At 68.2% G+C, this 19,709-nt stretch overlaps 1 protein-coding gene across 1 annotated transcript; it reads left to right on the top strand.

Annotated features, from left to right (window-relative positions):
• Positions 1-1,339: 1,339 nt before the first annotated feature.
• Positions 1,340-9,819, top strand: ARRDC5 (arrestin domain containing 5). The gene is made up of 3 exons (XM_062185158.1): positions 1,340-1,592; positions 3,285-3,490; positions 9,298-9,819. The coding sequence occupies exons 1-3, from the start codon at positions 1,340-1,342 to the stop codon at positions 9,817-9,819; spliced, it is 981 nt and encodes a 326-aa protein (XP_062041142.1).
• Positions 9,820-19,709: the final 9,890 nt, after the last annotated feature.

Below are 19,709 nucleotides of genomic sequence, written 5' to 3'. Positions count from 1 at the left end.
GACTGTGGCCCCTTCTCCCGGTCCAAGGGGCTTTGCAGGTGCGCTGGAGGGGGGGGGGATTTCGAGGCAACCAGGTGAGCCCGGGGTCATCAGAAAGGTTCCCACAGGTGGAGAGGGAGTGGGCGAAGAGACCGGAAACAGGTTCTCCCGCCCTTGCGTTTTGGACTTGTGGCCCACAAGGTCATGCCGGTGTGTCCTCCCGAGCCACTTCGCACACGTGCGGCAGCAGGAGGAGCCCGTCCCCTTGCGGACCGGAAGCCCGCCTGCCCCTGCGGCAGAGAGACCCCAGGTGCACGCCGGTCGCGGGCAGCTCCACCTGGGCCCGTGCGAGCGGCCAGGGCCTTCCGGGCAGGAGCACCTGCCGCACGCAGGGAGCCCTGTTCTCTCTCAGGGCGCACCTGGGGCGGGCGCAGGTCTCTGAAGTCAGCCCGGGGAGCTCAGCCCCGCAGGTGGTGGTGAGTCCCAGGGCTCCACCTCGCCGGTCATTTTGGGAAAGTCAGGAAGCTCCAGATTCGCTCAGACGCCATTACTGGCTCGGGTTCGCCGTTTGAAAGCCTAAGAGACTGCTCCAGCCGTCTCAGGGCAGGGCTCAAAACCCCGAGAGGGAGACGGCCTGCGGAGGCCCACGGAGGCTGCCGCCGTAACTAAAGCAAGACACAGCAGGCCACGAGTGAGGCTCGGCACGCCGGAGCAGGGGCCTTCAGGGTCCCCTCCCCAGGACTGACCCCTGGGCTGCCAAGGGCCCCCATTTCCCCTTTGCAAAATGATAGACTTGTGGAGGTCATTAAGTCATTCGACCAACTTTCACTGCCCACCCCCACCCCCAGTCTGAGGCAGGCCCAGGGCAGCAGGCAGTGGAGGGGACGCAGTCCTCGCCCCGGCCTCTCGTCCTCTCTTCCGACAGAGAGGCAGGCTTGGAGCCCAGCTGGAGGGGAGGCAGTGTGGGTGCTGGGGCCGAGTACACGGTCGCCCAGGCATCCCCGGGGCCCTGGCCATCTGTGCGCTCTCGTCACACAGAGCGCTATGAGACGGACGGGGCGTCCGTGTGTGGGTGGACCTGAGCCGTGAACCTGTGGGCTCAGGTGTGGGGCCGCCAGACAGGATGACGGACAGCTCTCTGTGGCAGGAAGGTTGGACTTTGGGGGGAGGGACTTGGGGCCTAGGGCCCCCCGCCCAGGCCCCAGTGATCGGCTGCCACCCCGGGAAGCCGTGGGGGCCGTGTGACTCCTGGCCCCGGCCCCGGCCCCGGGGCGCCCCCCTCCCCGGAACTCTGCAGAGTGAGGTCACAGACAGGTGCGCGGGGGAGGGGGAGGATGCGTCTCCAGCGCCCCCACCCCCCATGTCTGTGGTGAAGTCCATCGAACTCGTGCTGCCCAAGGATGCCGTCTACCTGGCTGGCTCCAGCGTCCACGGACAGGTGGTCCTGACCCTGAACAGCACCCTGGTGGACCCCGTGGTGAGGGTGGAGCTGGTGGGAAGGGGCTATGTGGAGTGGAACGAGGAAGTCGGGGCGACCCGCGACTACAGCCGGGCCGTCATCTGCAACAACAAAGCAGACTACGTGCACAAGACCAAGACGTTCCCAGTGGAGGGTGAGGACGGCAGGCACGGCCAGGGACGCCGCGTGGGGCCAGGCGCAGGAGCGGCCTGTCCCTCTGGCCGGGACACCGCGTGGGGAGAGGGCGCGCGGAGGCCGGAGCGCGGACGGCACCTCGCTGGCCGCCAGCCTCCAGCCCCGCGGCTCCGGGGTCCTGCCGCGGGGACGGCCGACTGGGTCAGAGGTTAACTTCAGACTTTTTTGGTGTGAGTTTTATTTATTTGAAAGGCAGAGTTACAGAGAAAGAGAGAGGGAGGTCTTCCATCCGCTGGTTCACTCCCCAAATGGTTGCAACAGCCGGAGCTGGGCCGATCCGAAGCCAGGAGCTTCTTCTGGGTCTCCCACAGGGGTGCAGGGACCGAAGCACTTGAGCCGTCGTCCACTGCTTTCCCAGGTGCATTGGCAGGGAGCTGGGTCGGAAGTGGAGCAGCCGGGACTCGAACTGGCGCTCAGGTACAGGACACCAGTGCTGCAGGCTGTGGCTTTACCCGCTGCACCGCCACGCCGAACCGGACCTAATTTTTTTTTTTTTTTTTTTGACAGGCAGAGTGGATAGAGACAGAGAGAAAGGTCTTCCTTTTTGCCATTGGTTCACCCTCCAATGGCTGCTGTGGCCGGCTCATCACGCTGATCCGAAGCCAGGAGCCAGGTGCTTCTCCTGGTCTCCCATTGGGTGCAGGGCCCAAGGACTTGGGCCATCCTCCACTGCCTTCTAGGGCCATAGCAGAGAGCTGGCCTGGAAGAGGGGCAACTGGGACAGAATCCGGTGCCCCAACTGGGACTAGAACCCAGTGTGCCAGCACCGCAAGGCGGAGGATTAGCCTGTTAAGCCACAGCGCCGGCCTGGATGTAATTTTTTTTAAAGACTCGTCTATTTGAAAGGCAGAGTGGCACAGAAAGGGACATGTCTGTCCCCGGGCTCGCTCCCAGGTGCCTGCGGCCGTCAGAGCTGGGCCGGGCTAGAGCCGGGACCTCCTGGGTCTCCCTCCCGAGTGGCAGGAGCCCGAGTACCTGAGCCATCACTTGCTGCCCCCCCCAGGCGCATCAGCAGGGGAGCAGCCGGGACCCACATGGGCACAGCGATGGGATGCCGGAGTCACCCGCTGGGCCGCAGCACCGGCCCCCGGGGCAATTCTTAAAGGCCTAAAATTTCACAAAATGTAGGCCTGGGAGCTAGGAAAAGGCATCCCCAGGCGGACAATGCAGTTGGCCTGAGGCCTGCAACAGGTTCGCTTGTTTAGTTGAAAGCATGTATTGAGCACCTACTGTATACACGGTGTAGGGGTAGGGGAGCATCAGCTGGGACACGCACACACTGAGAGTTCCAGAGAAACCCAGGGAGCTGAAACTTGGTCAACCCACAAGTATTAAGTGCCTACTGTATGCAGCGCTTATGGCTGTGAACATCGCCTAAAACCATCTGGGCCGGAGCTGGGTGGGGTGTGCAGTGACCGCCCCAGCCGCACCACCCACCGCCCCCTCCAGCCCAGCAGGGCTCCCGGCTTCGGCCTGGTCCAGCCCCAGCCGTTGTGGCCACCTGGGGGGTGAACCAGCGGAAGGCAGCTCTCCTCTCTCTCTCTCTCTTTTCCCGTAAATAAGTAAATCTTTGAAGTGAGCGCGCGGGAGACAGGAGGAAGGCGGGGGGCGTCCGGAGCCCTCTGATGGCCGCGGTGTGTTTTGCTTTCAGATAATTGGTTAAGTGCGGGCAGCCACGCGTTTGACTTCCATTTCAACTTGCCTCCCAGGCTCCCCTCCACGTTCAACAGCAAGGTCGCCCGCATCTCCTACCACGTGCAAGCCTGCTGCCTGGGCCGGGAGCACGTGCTGGCCAAGCGGCGGGCCTACCTAATGGTCCAAGGCACCTCGGACGCCCACAAGGAAAACCTACTCCAGGTATCCGGGGGCGGGGCATCTGGGGGTGGGGCGGGGCAGGGACGCCCCCAAGGCCTCCAACCCGGAAGCGGGAACCACGGGAACCAAGCTGGCACCGCCCCCCCGGCCCTGGAGTTTCACAAAAGGCATCAGAAGGCAGTGGGGGGAGCTGAAGCAGGGGCGGAGCTGAGCCGGCCACCCTGATCCCAGGACCCTGGGGGCATCAGGGCAGGAGGGGCTCAGGACGGCACAAGGAGGTGGGGGGGGGGCAGGGCCAAGGCCACAGGGACAGTGGGGCTCTGGGCGGGAGCGCGGGCCTGCAAGCCTTCGGACGCTGGAGACCAAGGGGCCGGGCGTCTGGTCTCTTCCCAAGGCCAGCTGCAGGGGCGGAAGTTGGGTGTGTGGACTGACGCTGGCCAAGGCCGCTCGCTCTGTCTCCAGTGGCGTCGCTAATGTCACCTTTCAAATAAATAAGTAAATCAATCTTTGAAAACATAAGTAAGTACATCCCCCCCAAAAAAAAGGAATAAGCAGAGTGAGGCGGCTTTGGCACGGTGAGGACACGTGTTCCCACCCCCAGGGCCTGGGTTCGAGTCCTGGCTCGGCTTCCGGCTCCTGCTTCCTGGGAGGCACAGTGAGGGGCTCCGGGAGTTGGGGGAGACCCGGATGGAGCCTCTGACTCCCGGCACTGGCCTGGCCCAGCCCTGGCCGTGTGGTCCTCTGGGGCGTGAACCTGCAGGTGGGAGACTCCCACCTCTCTGCCTTCCAAGGAAACACATAAGGTGATTAGAACGCGTCAGACACCATGCATTGACTTTGGAAAACCGTATTTATTTATTTATTTATTTGAAACGCTAAACCACAGAGAGACAAAGAGATCTTGCACCGCTGGGTCACTCCTCAAATGGCCCCAACAGCCAGGGCTGGGCCAGGCCAAAGCCAGGAGCCAGGAGCTCCATCTGGGTCTCCCACGCGGGCGCAGGGGCCCAGGGACTTGGACCATCGTCCGCTGCCTTCCCAGGCGCGTTAGCAGGGAGCGGGATCGGAAGTGGAGCAGCCGGGACTCGAGCCCCCACTCCGACACGGCATGCTGGGGTTGCAAGCAAGGGCTTTGCCCACCGCAGCCGGCCCTCGGCAACGTTTTGTATCCCACAAGGCCTCATCACAGTCCCGACCAGGAGTCACCTGGCTCATTTTCAAATCTGTCATTTTTATCGTGGGAGACCTCGGGGTGTCCTTGAACTTGCACACCGGCTGGATGACGGAGTCCCCCGGGCTTCCGAGACCCAGAAGGAAAACGGGATTCCAGAACATTCCGCGCCCAGGAAATCCGGCGTGGGGCGCGTACCGTGCATCCTCGGCCAAGGGCCCCTCCCGTGACACCGCCTGGCCGGGGTGGGGGTCTGCGGGCCCCTGTGGACGGGGCCCCTGGCTTCGTCCCGAGTGAGCACAGCCGGGGCTCAGAGCGCGGGGACCCTAACGAATGAGACTGAGGGCAGCAGGAGAGGAAGCCCCCGGGGGCCTGGGGAGGGGCAGGGCCGGAGAGGAGGGACCGCCGGCCCCAGGCAGGGTGTTCAAACCACGGGCACGGCCGTGGGCAGGTTGCAAGTCACTGTGTGTGTGCACGCGTGTGAGTGTGAGACAGTGTGTGTGCACGTGAGTGTGAGAGTGTGTGCACATGTGAGTGTATGAGAGACTGTGTGTGTGTGTATCAGTGTGTGGGAGTGTGGGGGGTGAGTGTGAGTGTGTGGGTGAGACAGTGAGTGTGTGAGTGGGTGTGTGAGAGACTGTGTATGAGTGTGGGTGTATGAGAGTAAGACTGAGTGTGTGGGTGTGAGTGTGTGACTGTGTGTGTATGGGTGTGCGTGCAAGTGTGTGAGTGTGTGTGAGACTGTGGGTGAGTGCGGCTGTGTGCGACTGTGTGTGCAAGTGTGTGAATGTGTGTGAGACTGTGTGTGTGACTGAGTGTGTGTGTGCGAGAGTGTGAGTGTGTGAGTGTGTGTGTACGAGTGTGTGTGTGAGAGTCTGTGTCTGAGTGTGTGTGTATATGAGAGTGAGACTGTGTGTGGGCGTGTGCGACTCTGTGTGTGTGCATGCGAGTGTGTGAGTGCGACTGTGTGTGTGCAAGTGTGTGAATGCGTGAGACTGTGAGTGTGTGAGTGTGGGTGTGTGTGTACGAGTGTGTGTGACTGTGAGTGTGTGGGTGTGTGTACAAGTGTGTGTGACTGTGAGTGTGTGAGTGTGGGTGTGTGTGCAAGAGTGTGAGTGTGGGTGCGTGTGTACAAGTGTGTGACTGTGAGTGTGTGTGACTTGAGTGTGGGTGTGTGCGAGAGTGTGTGTACGAGTGTGTGTGACTGTGTGGGTGTGACTGTGAGTGTGTGTGCGAGAGTGTGTGTGGGTGTGTGTGAGTCTGTGTGAGTGTGGGTGTGTGTGCGCGTGTGTGAGTGTGTGTGGGTGTGTGTGAGTCTGTGTGAGTGTGGGTGTGTGTGCGCGTGTGTGAGTGTGTGTGAGTGTGGGTGTGGCTGTGCGTGGTTATCCTGTGTTTCACTTCAAATACACAGAGACAGAGACAGACAGGTCTCCCACCCGCTGGGTCACTCCTCAAACGTCCACCGGGGCCGGGCGGGCCAAAGCCTGGGGCTCCCACGCGGGGCCGGGCCCCTGAGCCCTCCCTGTGCGCCCAGGGCGCGCATGCGCAGGGCAGAGTCGGGGCTGCACCGGGGCTCCAATGCGGGGCGCCGGCCGCCCGCGAGGCAGGGGCAGCAGCGCTGGGAATGGACAGCGGGGAAGAGGCTGGTGGCCGCGACCGCTCTGCGCACGGAGCAGACGATGGAGTCAGAACTGCCCGAGAGGAGCACTCGGTGTGTGCAGGCCATGTTTTTTTAAGATTTATTTATTTGAAAGGCAGAGTTAGAGATAGAGACAGAGAGAGAGAGAGAGAGAGAGAGAGAGAGGTCTTCCATCGCTGGGTCACTCCCCAGATGGCCGCAATGGCCAGAGCTGGGCCGATCCCGAGCCAGGAGCCAGGAGCCAGGAGCTCCATCCGGGTCTCCCACGTGGGTGCAGGGACCCCAGCACTTGGGCCATCGTCCACTGCTCTCCCAGGCCGCAGCAGAGAGCTGGATGGGAAGGGGAGCAGCCGGGACTTGAACCGGCGCCCCTGGGGGATGCTATGTACAGATGCTCTTCCACTATCGTGGGGTCCAGTCCCTGTAAACCCAGCGCAAGCTGCAAATATCGTAGTCAGAAAACGCATTAAATACATACCCACAGCCTACGCACAGCGGAGCTCAGCCGCAGGGCATAACGCCCGGTGCCGTGGCTTCCTCTCCTGACCACGGAGGAACCGACAGCAGGAGAAGGCGTGGGACAGCAGGGCACCAGCCAGGGGGCAGAGTCCGAGTATGGCCCCCGCCACGCGTGCACTGCACCCCCACGGTCACACGGCCCCACGGTCACACGGCCCCCACCACACAGCTCCACAGTCACACAGCCCCCACCACACGGTCCCCACAGTCACACAGCCCCCACGGTCACTCAGGCTCCACAGTCACCCAGCCCCCACCACACGGCCCCCACCACACAGCTCCACGGTCACACGGCCCCTACAGTCACACAGCCCCCACGGTCACACGGCTCCACGGTCACATGGCCTCCACAGTCACACAGCCCCCACCACACGGCCCCCACCACACGGTCCCCACCACACAGCCCCCACCACAGCCCCCCACCACACAGCTCCACGGTCACACGGCCCCTACAATCACACAGCCCCCACCACATGGCCCCCACAGTCACACAGCTCCACGGTCACACAGCCCCCACCACACGGCCCCCCCATCACACAGCTCCACAGTCACACAGCCCCCACCACACGGCCCCCACGGTCACACAGCTCCACGGTCACACAGCCCCCACAGTCACACAGCTCCACGGTCACACGGCCCCTACAGTCACACGGCCCCCACGATCACACAGCTCCACGGTCACACAGCTCCACGGCCACACGGCCCCCACCACACGGCCCCCACCACACGGCCCCCACCACACAGCTCTACAGTCACACGGCCCCCATCACACGGCCCCCACCACATGGCCCCCACGGTCACACAGCTCCACGGCCACACGGCCCCCACCACACGGCCCCCACCACACAGCTCTACAGTCACACGGCCCCCATCACACGGCCCCCACCACATGGCCCCCACGGTCACACAGCTCCACGGCCACACGGCCCCCACCACACGGCCCCCACCACACAGCTCTACAGTCACACGGCCCCCATCACACGGCCCCCACCACATGGCCCCCACGGTCACACAGCTCCACGGTCACACAGCCCCCACCACACGGCCCCACGGTCACACAGCTCCACGGTCACACAGCCCCCACCACACGGCCCCCACGGTCACACAGCTCCACGGTCACACAGCCCCCACCACACGGCCCCACGGTCACACAGCTCCACGGTCACACAGCTCCACGGTCACACAGCCCCCACCACATGGCCCCCATGGTCACACAGCTCCACGACCACACAGCCCCCACCACATAGCCCCCACCACACGGCCCCCCCATCACACAGCCCGGGGCGGGGGTCAGAGCAGCAGCGGGGGCCCCTGCACCCCCGTCACAGTGCCTGGCTCCACTCCTCTCGCTGCCTGCTGCTGCCCGCCCTGGGTCCCTGCCCCCACGCTAGAGACCCCGATGGAGCGCCGAGCGCCCGGCTTGGCCTGACTCAGCTCCTGGGGAACGAACCCGCAGACAGCACTCTGTCCTGACTCCTGTGGCTGTTGCGCTGCCTTTCATGTAAATGAAAAGAAATAGTTTTATTTGACAGGTAGAGTTATAGTCAGAGGGGGGGGGGGGAGAGGGAGAGAAAGGTCTTCCTTCCATTGGTTCATTCCCCAAGGTGCTTCTCCTGGTCTCCCATGGGGTGCAGGGCCCAGGCACTTGGGCCATCCTCCACTGCACTCCTGGGCCACAGCAGAGAGCTGGCCTGGAAGAGGAGCAACCGGGACAGAACCAGCGCCCCAACTGGGACTAGAACCCGGTGTGCCGGTGCCACAGGCGGAGGATTAGCCAAGTGAGCCACGTGCTGGCCCAATAAATAATTTTTAAAAATGAAGTCATGGGGTCAGCACTGTTAAAGCCTCTGCCCATGGCGCTGGCATCCCCCATGGGCGCCGGTTTGAGTCCCGGCTGCTCCTCTTCCCATCCAGCTCTCTGCTGTGGCCTGGGAGAGCAGTGGACGATGGCCCAGGTCCTTGGGCCCCTGCACCTGCGTGGGGGACCCGGATGGAGCTTCTGGGAGGACCTGCGCACCCTGGGAGGCCACGGGGAGCGCTCAAGTGCGTGTGCACCTGCACCCGCGTGGGAGACCCCTGCGCAGCGACATGGAGGAGGGGGGCACACACGGAGCGTGATCTTCCATCGCTGGGTCTCTCCCCAGATGCCCACAACGGCCGGCGCTGGGCCAGACCAGAGCCAGGAGCCCGGCGCTCCATCCGGGTCTCACGCGCTGGGGTGCAGGTGCACACGCACTTGAGCGCTCCCCGCTGCCTCCTCCCAGGGTGCGCATGCGCAGGGAGCTGACTCCGGGCGCTTGGAGGTGGCCGGCAGGCAGGGCTCTGAACCCACCGGACCTCGCGTGCAGCTCTAGAGAGAAGGAAGCTGATCCCAGGACGGGCGGGCACGCAGTCCCGGAGAGGGGAGGCTGCCCCCGGGCGTCTCCCTGGGGCGCCCCCGGGCCCCGCGGCTGGGAAGGGTCTCGGGGTGGACAGCGGCCTCTCGCTGACCGCCGCGCCCCTCCCCGCTTGCTCTCCCAGAACCCTCTGCTGGTGGAGGCCGAGAAGCGGGTCCCTTACAACTGCTGCAGCCAGGGCAGCGTCCGCCTGCGCGTGCGCATGGACAAGAGCGTGTTCGCCCCGGGCGAGAAGGTGGCCTTCACCGCCGAGATCAGCAACCAGAGCGGCAAGTGCATCAAGACGGTCACCTTCGCGCTGTACGCGCGCGCGCAGTACCAGGGCTTCACGCCGAGCGCCGAGCGCCGGCTGCGCACCGACAGCAGCGAGCTGCTGCGCCAGGAGGCCAACACGCACATCGGCGCCTTCGGCACCAGCAAGGTGGTCAGCGCCTTCCACCTGCCGCCCGTGCTGCCGGTGAGCGGCGGCTCGCGCGAGGACGCGCTGGTGCAGACGCACTACGAGCTGGTCGTCACCGTGCACTTGCCCTGGTCCCTGAGCGGCGTGAAGGCCAAGGTGCCCGTCGTCATCGCCAGGACCCCCGCCGCCGACACCGACGCGGCGCCGGGCTGCACGCCGCCCCCGAGCCGAGACCGCCAGAACTGAGTGTCCAGACTTCTACATATGAAAAAGCTTTATCAGACTCTACCCAGTCCTCCGCCTCGCGTCTGACTCCCTGGAGTGCGCCTTGTGCCGGGTGCGTGTGTGTGTGTGTGTGTGTGTGTGACTTTAGCCACAGAGACAAAGCTTCCACCCCCTGGGTCACTCCCCGGATGGCTGCAGCAGCCCAGGGCTGGGCCAGGCTGGAGCCAGGAGCCAGGAGCTCCATCCCGGTCTCCCACGCAGGTGCAGGGGCCCAGGGACTCGGGCCGTCCTCTGCTGCTGTCCCAGGCGCATTAGCAAGGAGCTGGATGGGAAGTGGAGCAGCCGGGACCTGAACCGGCGCCCACATGGGACGCTGGCCGCACCGCAGGGCCGGCCCCGTTATCCTCTCCTGCGGTGAGACTCCCAGAGTAAGCCTCACCATCTTAACCTCGGCGCTCTGCGGCGCCGAGCCCATTCCCGGGGCTGTGATGTCACCGCCAGCCACCCCGGCAGCTCCTCCCCAGCCGCGCCCCCACTCTCCTGCCTGTCCCGTGGCTCCCAGAGCTCCAGGGACCTCCTAGGAGCCGACGCTGCAGGCTGTCTTTCATTTCAGTGAGCACTGTCATAAAAGTTTTGGGAAAAAAAGGTAAAACCACAAACGAGTTCAATCCAACAGTGTACTGGGGGCAATTATAAGCAACCAGAACAAAGCAGGACAAAGGGAAAACACAGCCGACTCGAGCCCGAGCTCAGGTGGCCCCCAGCACCACGGGGCGGAGGGAGCAGCTGCCCAGGCCGGCGCTGGCGACGCCGCTTGGGGGACCCTGGCCCACCGCGGAGCACCCCGGGCTCCAGTCCCAGCCTCACCCCGAGGCCAGCTCCCTGCACATGTGTACCCCGGTGCTCGGGCCCAGCCGCCCACGCAGGACACCCAGACAGAGGTCATGGCTTCTGTCTTCCTGGTGGCCCAGCCCTGGCTGGTGTGGGCATTTGGGGCGTGAGCCAGCAGATAGAAGTGGAAGTGGAGCATAGAAAACTTGTCTACGGTGTAACTGGCTCATTGGTTACAGAGCCTCCTGCAGTTACCCGTGGGCCATCGCTGTCCAGACGCCTGGCCCGGCACCCCGCAGCCTCCCACAGCCTCCCACCGTCGCCGTCCCGGAGCGGAGCGGCCCCCGGAGTCCCTCCTTGCTCCTGGCCGTCTGACGCTCCTCTGTGTGCCATGCTTGGTGATCTTTTACATTAACCTTGTTCGAACGGCAGCGTGACAGACGTCTGCCAGCTCAGCGTCCACACACCCACGGCAGCCAGGTCTGGACGACACCGAAGCCGGGAGCCTGGGGACCCCACCGGGTCCCCCACGTCCTGGAGCCGTCTCTGCAGCCTCCCGGCTCTGCGTGTGTAGGACGCTGGATGACAGGCAGTGGAGCTGGGACTCGAACCCAGGCCCCTCTGGTGTGGAACGTGCACGGCCCGAGTGGCATCTTCAGCTCTATGATAAAGCCTATTTTTCCAAGATCCATTTATTTATGTGAAAGACGAAAGTGACATGGAGAGAGAGACTCTTCCATCCGCTGGGTCACTCCCCAAATGCCCACAGCGGCCAGGGCTGGGCCAGGCTGGAGCCAGGAGCCAGGAGCTGCATCCGGGCCTCCCGCGCGGGTGCAGGGGCCCAGGGTCTTGGGCATCACTGCTACTCCCAGGCCACAGCAGGAAAGGGAACTGGAGGTGAGGGAGAGCCGGGACGGGAACCAGGCTCTGTGATGAGGGACAGAGGGACCCCGGCGACCTGAGCCCGCTGCACACAGCGCCCACCCCGTCTCAGTCTGCGGCACTCCCGCTGGTGTCGGGCCCAGCCCGGCCGGGCTCCCTGCTGTGGCCCGGGAAAGCCGTGGAGGATGGCCGCAGCGCTGGGCCCCTGCACCACGGGGAGACCGGATGAGCTCCCGGCTCCCGCCTGGCCCAGCCCAGGGGTTTGGCCTTGTGGGGAGCCAGCCGGCGCCCACCCCCGCCCCCATTCTGTGCCGCATGAACCGGCAGGTAGCAGCGCCCGGTTCTGCTGGGCATTTGCCGCGTGGTGTGGGCCACTCTCCACGTGTCCGGGCGGCGCCCGCTCCCACCCAGGCCAGTCTGCACACGCGTGGAGCCCAGGCGGGGAGAGGGACTCATGCTTACTCCACCAACGCCTCTGTCGGCCCAGCTGGAGGCTTCCAGAAGATTCTTGCCGACTCCGCAGCCCCCGCCCCGCCCCCGCCTCCCGCAGCCCGGGACTCAGTGGACCACACAGGCGGGCGTTGGGGACGCTTCCTGTGCGGTGGCCGCGGGCCCCGCTGCGCCAGGTGCGCCAACGGGAGCAGGCAGCTGGGGCTGCCCCACTTCCTGCCGCGGGTGCAGGGGCCTCACGGCCTCCCTGGCCCCCCACCCCCAAAACAAACCCACTCCCCGGAACCGGAACCGCGTCCACCCTGGGCAGCTGCAGCCTCCGGCTCAGGGGCGCAAGACCGGCAGGGGGCCCGGCAGCTGCCGCACGCATTCCAGGGCCACGGGGGTGGCTGGCCTCCCCTCCTGCTGGCCCCCCCAGAACCCCAGGGCCCGGCGTCCCCAGCGCGCGCCGCCAGCGCCTGGTGCGGGGAAGGGGCTGGTTGCTAGGACAACAGCCCCCACCTCCACCCAGAACAAAGCGGCAGCAAGGGGAGCCAAGGACGGGCTGTTCCCTGGCCGCAGGCGTGCCTGGCGCACCCCGGCAGCTGGCACCGCGGCTGGGCCGCCCGGACAGGGCGCTCGTGGGGGCGGCTGGGGGTGGCCGTGGCTCTTAAAGTGCAGACCCGGGTGGGATTAGCTCCCCGCTCAGCTGAGCCCTGGGCCCCTGGCCTTCCGGCACGGTCTCCCAGGGGCCCGCACAGCCGGCCCAGGAGACAGCCAGGGTCTGGCCGGGACCCCGGGGTGGGGGGCGGGGAGACCCCGGGCCTGGCCAGCCCGGCGGCGGAAGACTCTGCACCAGGAAGCCGGGTGCCCTCCCGCGCTGGGAGAGGCCGCGGGGGACACCCCTCCCCCAGGCCGGGGGGCGGGCAGCAGGCAGGCGGCGCCAGGAGGGCGGCCGGGCCGGCCTGCATGTAAAAGACCCCAGCTTCCGGCCGAGAACCGAACAGCAGAGAGAACGCCGGGAGGGGCCCGGCCTGGCCAGCGGTGGCCGAAGCCGGTGACACACAGCACCCGCGGGCAGGCGTCATGTCCGGCGCGGCTCGCGCTATTGGAAGCATTTTATGTTTCGAGTTTTTGATTTGTCAGAGAGGAAAAGTCGAAGAGACAGAGCCCTTCCGCCTGCTGGGCCCGTGCCGGCCAGCGGCCAGCGGCTCCCCCGGGGCCGGACCCCAGGGCATGCATGCGCAGGGGGCCCCCGGGCTGGCACCAGGCCTCCCACGGGGGTGCGGGTGTCCCAGGTGCATTTGGACTTCCTAACTCTGGGACCTTCGCCGGGGGTGCTGGGGGAGGCAAAACGGACCCCACCAATGCCCCCACCAAGCCCGCTCCTCTGGGGGGGATCCCCACGCCTGCCGGCACCCCGGCCAGGGGCCTGCGCCAGCCTCCCCCGCACCCCGGGCCCAGCCCCGCACCCCAGGGCCCGCCCCTCTCTGAGGCCTGGAGCCTCTGCCGTCACCGACGCCCCCAGCCCCGCCCCCACCACAGCCATCGCGCCAGTGTGCGACCCCCGGCCCCTCCTGAGCCCACGGCCCTCCGCGCTCCCAGCGCCCGTGGGGTCGGTGTTCGAGCGCTCGGGGTGTCTCACACGGCCCTGCACGACCTGCCCCAACCTCCCTCCCTCGCTCGCTCCCGGCCACACTGCCGCCCCAGGGCCTTTGCATGAGCTCAGAGCCACCTGGACTGGACCAGCGCCCCGCCCGCCCCAGGCCTCAGCTCCCTGGGGTCTCTCTGACTGCCAGCTGCGGGGGTGGGCGCCTGGCGCAGCGGTTAGGGCCTGGGCCCCCATCCACCCCCATCCCATACCGGCATCCTAGTACAGCTCCCTGCTAGGGCAGCCGCCTGGGGCCGCAACGCTGGGGCCCAGGCCCTCTGATACGGACACGGGAGTCTTAACCCTAGGCCAGACGCCCACCCCCACGTAGCCTCCTTTTAATTCTTCTTAAGATCAGGGAAGGAGCCCGCGCTGTGCTGTACTGGGCAAAGCCGCCGCCTGCAGGGCCGGCATCCCACAGGGGCGCCGGTTCGAGTCCCAGCTGCTCCACTTTTTTTTTTTTTTTTTTTTGACAGGCAGAGTGGACAATGAGAGAGACAGAGAGAAAGGTCTTCCTTTTTGCCGTTGGTTCACCCTCCAATGGCCACCACGGTAGGCGCGCTGCGGCCGGCGCACCGCGCTGATCCGATGGCAGGAGCCAGGTGCTTCTCCTGGTCTCCCATGGGGTGCAGGGCCCAAGCACTTGGGCCATCCTCCACTGCACTCCCTGGCCACAGCAGAGAGCTGGCCTGGAAGAGGGGCAACCGGGACAGGATCGGTGCCCCGACCGGGACTAGAACCCGGTGTGCCGGCGCCGCAAGGCGGAGGATTAGCCTAGTGAGCCGCGGCGCCGGCCTCGGCTGCTCCACTTCTGATCCAGCTCTCTGCTATGGCCTGGGAAAGCAGTGGACGATGGCCCAAGTGCTTGGGTCCCTGCACCCGCGTGGGAGACCCGGATGGAGCTCCTGGCTTCGGATCAGCCCAGCTCCAGCCGGGTACCGGACCAAACCAGACTGGGCGGGCGCCTCCCGCTAGACCCCGCGTTCAGCCGTGGATACCTCCTCGCCTGGGCCAGCGCCTGGGCCCCGGCCCCTCCGCCTCCCACCCAGCACACAGCAGGAGCTTACTAATTCCTCACTGGACGTCAGTCGCTGGCCTGGGTCGCAGGCAGAGGCCAGAGCCGTCACCTGGAGCTGGACCCGCCCGGGGCCGGCAGCGCCACCTTGTGGCCAGTGCTCCCCCGCCTTTTACCCCAGGTGGAAAAGAACTGGGGGTGTTGAGCGCCCCCCCCAGGAGGAGGGGGGAGGCAGGGGGAGGGGAGGAAGGGCCGGGCGCAGAGCTCAGAGAGGCCAGCACGGGTCCCGCAGGCGCCGTGCGCTGCACGCACACCCGCGGCTCTCCTGAGAGCCTCGTGTTCCACCCACTGCTCCCAGTCTGGGCCAAGAGGAGGGGGCCGTGGGCCAGGGGAGGGAGGGTGCGGTCCAGCCCCGCACTCTGAGCCGAGCCCGCAACTCCCTCCAGCACACCAGCCCGGGGCCTGCCCCAGGGCCTTTGCACAGCCGTGCCCGGGCCCAGGAGCCCACTTCCCCGTATCTCGCCGTGGTTCCCGCCTTACCTCCCACATTTCTGTGTTCAAAGGCCACCGAGAAAGCTTCTACCGGGCTACGCGGGCGTAGCCGGCGAAGTCTCTGCCTGGGGCGCCGGCATCCCATGGGGCGCGGGTTCGAGCCCCAGCTGCTCCACTTCCGGTCCAGCTCTCTGCTGTGGCCTGGGAGAGCAGTGGACGATGGCCCAGGTCCTCTGGCCCTGCACCTGCGTGGGAGACCCGGATGGAGCTCCTGGCTCTGGCCGCTGCGGCCATCTGGGGAGTGACCCAGCGGATGGAAGACCCCTCTCTCTGTCACCCTACTTCTCATATGAACTCTTAAAATAAGTGAAGGGCTCCTCTGGCCTCTCTCAGCGCCGCCTGGGCCGCACTCGGCTCTGTGCACGTCCGCGCGTGACACCTGTTACCGTCCATCTCCCCAGGGCGCGGCCAGCGGCGCGACACCCACGCTTTTCATCCCCTGGGTTCACCCACGCAGCACGGGGGCTCGGAGGCTCGGAGTCCCGCGCGTGGGGTCGTAGCTCATCCCCGCCTCGGCAGGCAGAGCCCCCCAAGCTGAGCGCCACAGTTCGCAGGCAGCATTTCAGCTTCCGGTTCCACCTCTTCCGGTCCCGCCCTTCAGCTTCCGGTCCCGCCCTTCCGCTTCCGGCCCTACTTCACACCGGCCGTGTGCGCCCTGGCTGGCGAGGTCGAGTCCCGCGTGGCGGCTCCCGGCTCGGCCTGGCCCAGCCCCGGCCGTCGGGGTTTGAGGGGTGGCCCGGGGGCGGACGAGCCCGGCCTCCTCGCGACCTTCAAATAAAATGAAAAAAAACTGTTTTTAATTGTTTAGGAGGGTTTCTCCTGTGAAATCTGCTCGTGCGCCGGGATTCTCGCTCTGCCCGTCCTGGGGTCCCGGGTCGGGGGCGTGGCTCGGCGGGGGCGGGGCTTCGCAAACACTTAATTACCAACGTGGAAGTTAGGACGAGAGAGCTGCCACAGGGCCGCCCAGGCCCGGCTCCCCCACGCGGTCAGGGGCCGCCCAGGCCCGGCTCCCCCACGTGGTCATTGTCCGCCCAGGCCCGGCTCCCCCACGCGGTCAGGGGCCGCCCAGGCCCCGCTCCCCCACGCGGTCATTGTCCGCCCAGGCCCGCTCCCCCACGCGGTCAGGGGCCACCCAGGCCCCGGCTCTCCCACGCGGTCAGTGGCCCAAGGTCCGCCCAGGCCCCGCTCCCCCACGCGGTCATTGTCCGCCCAGGCCCCGCTCCCCCACGCGGTCATTGTCCGCCCAGGCCCCGCTCCCCCACGCGGTCAGGGGCCGCCCAGGCCCCGCTCCCCCACGCGGTCAGGGGCCGCCCAGGCCCCGCTCCCCCACGCGGTCAGGGGCCGCCCAGGCCCCGCTCCCCCACGCGGTCAGGGGCCGCCCAGGCCCCGCTCCCCCACGCGGTCAGGGGCCGCCCAGGCCCCGCTCCCCCACGCGGTCAGGGGCCGCCCAGGCCCCGCTCCCCCACGCGGTCAGGGGCCGCCCAGGCCCCGCTCCCCCACGCGGTCAGGGGCCGCCCAGGCCCCGCTCCCCCACGCGGTCAGGGTCCGCCAAGGCCCCGCTCCCCCACGCGGTCATTGTCCGCCCAGGCCCCCGCTCCCCCACGCGGTCATTGTCCGCCCAGGCCCCCGCTCCCCCACGCGGTCATTGTCCGCCCAGGCCCCGCTCCCCCACGCGGTCATTGTCCACCCAGGCCCCCGCTCCCCCACGCGGTCATTGTCCACCCAGGCCCCCGCTCCCCCACGCGGTCAGGGTCCGCCAAGGCCCCGCTCCCCCACGCGGTCATTGTCCGCCCAGGCCCCGCTCCCCCACGCGGTCATTGTCCACCCAGGCCCCCGCTCCCCCACGCGGTCATTGTCCGCCCAGGCCCCGCTCCCCCACGCGGTCATTGTCCGCCCAGGCCCCCGCTCCCCCACGCGGTCAGGGGCCGCCCAGGCCCCCGCTCCCCCACGCGGTCATTGTCCGCCCAGGCCCCGCTCCCCCACGCGGTCATTGTCCGCCCAGGCCCCGCTCCCCCACGCGGTCAGGGTCCGCCCAGGCCCCCGCTCCCCCACGCGGTCAGGGTCCGCCCAGGCCCCCGCTCCCCCACGCGGTCATTGTCTGCCCAGGCCCCGCTCCCCCACGCGGTCAGGGGCCGCCCTGATCCCGCTCCCCCACGCGGTCAGGGGCCGCCCTGATCCCGCTCCCCCACGCGGTCAGGGGCTCAGTGTCCGCCCAGGCCCTGCTCCCCCACGCAGTCAGGGGCTGCCCAGGGCCCGGCTCTCCACGCGGTCAGGGTCCGCCCAGGCCCCGCTCCCCCACGCGGTCAGGGTCCGCCCAGGCCCCGCTCCCCCACGCGGTCACGGGCCGCCCAGGCCCCGCTCCCCCACGCGGTCAGGGGCCGCCCAGGCCCCGCTCCCCCACGCGGTCAGGGGCCGCCCAGGCCCCGCTCCCCCACGCGGTCAGGGGCCGCCCAGGCCCCGCTCCCCCACGCGGTCAGGGGCCGCCCAGGCCCCGCTCCCCCACGCGGTCAGGGGCCGCCCAGGCCCCGCTCCCCCACGCGGTCAGGGTCCGCCAAGGCCCCGCTCCCCCACGCGGTCAGGGGCCGCCCAGGCCCCCGCTCCCCCACGCGGTCATTGTCCGCCCAGGCCCCGCTCCCCCACGCGGTCATTGTCCACCCAGGCCCCCGCTCCCCCACGCGGTCAGGGGCCGCCCAGGCCCCCGCTCCCCCACGCGGTCATTGTCCGCCCAGGCCCCGCTCCCCCACGCGGTCATTGTCCGCCCAGGCCCCGCTCCCCCACGCGGTCAGGGTCCGCCCAGGCCCCCGCTCCCCCACGCGGTCATTGTCCGCCCAGGCCCCGCTCCCCCACGCGGTCAGGGGCCGCCCTGATCCCGCTCCCCCACGCGGTCAGGGGCTCAGTGTCCGCCCAGGCCCCGGCTCTTCCATGTGGTCAGGGTCCGCCCAGGCCCTGCTCCCCCACGCGGCCAGGGTCCGCCCAGGGCCCCGCTCCCCCACGCAGTCAGGGGCTGCCCAGGGCCCGGCTCTCCACGCGGTCAGGGTCCGCCCAGGCCCCAGCTCTCCCACGCGGTCAGGGTCCACCCAGGCCCCACTCCCCAACGCGGTCAGGGTCCGCCCAGGGCCCCGCTCCCCCATGCGGTCAGGGTCCACCCAGGCCCCACTCCCCCACGTGGTCAGGGTCCACCCAGGCCCCACTCCCCCACGCGGTCAGGGTCCGCCCAGGCCCCAGCTCTCCCACGTGGTCAGGGTCCACCCAGGCCCCAGCTCTCCCACGCGGTCAGGGTCCACCCAGGCCCCGCTCCCCCACGCGGTCAGGGTCCGCCCAGGCCCCGCTCTCCCACGCGGTCAGGGTCCGCCCAGGCCCCGCTCTCCCATGCGGTCAGGGGCTCAGTGTCCGCCCAGGCCCCGGCTCTTCCACGTGGTCAGGGTCCGCCCAGGTCCCGCTCCCCCACGCGGTCAGGGGCTGCCCAGGCCCCGCTCCCCCACGCAGTCAGGGTCCGCCCAGGCCCCAGCTCTCCCACGTGGTCATTGTCCGCCCAGGCCCCGCTCCCCTACGCGGTCAGGGGCCCAGGGTCCGCCCAGGCCCCAGCTCTCCCACGCGGTCAGGGGCCCAGGGCCACGCTCTCCCACGCGGTCAGGGGCCACCCAGGGCCCCGCTCCCCCACGCGGTCAGGGGCTCAGGGTCCGCCCAGGCCCCGGCTCTCCCACGCGGTCAGGGGCCCAGGGCCACGCTCTCCCACGTGGTCAGGGGCCGCCCAGGGCCCCGCTCCCCCACGCGGTCAGGGGCTCAGGGTCCGCCCAGGCCCCGGCTCTCCCACGCGGTAGGGTCCGCCCAGGGCCCGCTCTCCCACGCGGTCAGGGGCCCAGGGCCACGCTCTCCCACGCGGTCAGGGGCCGGACCGCACCCTGGGCGGCAGCAGGCGGTGGCTGGAGCGCCCGGGCCGTCACCGTGCGCAGCCCCGGCTTGGCCGGCCGGGTCCCCTTTGTCCAGGCATGTAGAGAACACGGCAGCAGGTGGAGAGCTGTGTCTCACATAAATAAAATCCACGCAGGAGCTTCAGGCAGGGGTTGATCAGGACGCCGGGACATGGGGCCCAGCGGCTGCCCGGCCCTCGCCTGGGACGCGGACGTGGTAGGGGGGCCACGGAGCTTCAGGGAGGCCCAGCGGCAGGCACCGGGCCCGGGGACTGCCGGGGTGCGGGGTGCTCGAGGCCCAGACCGGGGCCCAGGCCCCCCTGCGGGGGGCACAGGTGCAGGGTGCGACCCCCACCGCCCACAGCCTCAGCGTGGCCCCGGGAGCAGCGGCCGTCTGGGGACCCCAGGTCCCGGGCAGCGCGCCCCGAATCGCACGCACCTCCCGGGTTAAGGTCCTAGGAGCCCCGCCCTGGCAGGGGGCGCCCCCGGGCCGCAGCTGGACCCGCGGAGCCGGCGCGCGGGGGCGGGGCCCGGAGGGGGCAGCCCCCCAACGTGATTGGGCCCCCGGCCCGTCACTCCCAGGGCGCCCGCCTCCCGCTGTATAAAAGCTCGCCCCGCCCCACCCTGGCGGGAGTCGGAG

The sequence above is a fragment of the Lepus europaeus genome, unplaced genomic scaffold, assembly GCF_033115175.1.
Source record: "Lepus europaeus isolate LE1 unplaced genomic scaffold, mLepTim1.pri SCAFFOLD_286, whole genome shotgun sequence".
Lineage (NCBI taxonomy): Eukaryota > Metazoa > Chordata > Mammalia > Lagomorpha > Leporidae > Lepus > Lepus europaeus.
Note: the sequence above shows the minus strand (reverse complement) of the source record. Positions and strands in the feature narration are given on the sequence as shown.

Coding starts and splice junctions, on each gene's coding strand:
- ARRDC5 (XM_062185158.1), top strand. CDS start 1,340: ATGTCTGTGGTGAAGTCCATCGAACTCGTGCTGCCCAAGGATGCCGTC. Junction 1,593..3,284: donor CAAGACGTTCCCAGTGGAGG/GTGAGGACGGCA, acceptor TTTTGCTTTCAG/ATAATTGGTTAAGTGCGGGC. Junction 3,491..9,297: donor ACAAGGAAAACCTACTCCAG/GTATCCGGGGGC, acceptor TTGCTCTCCCAG/AACCCTCTGCTGGTGGAGGC.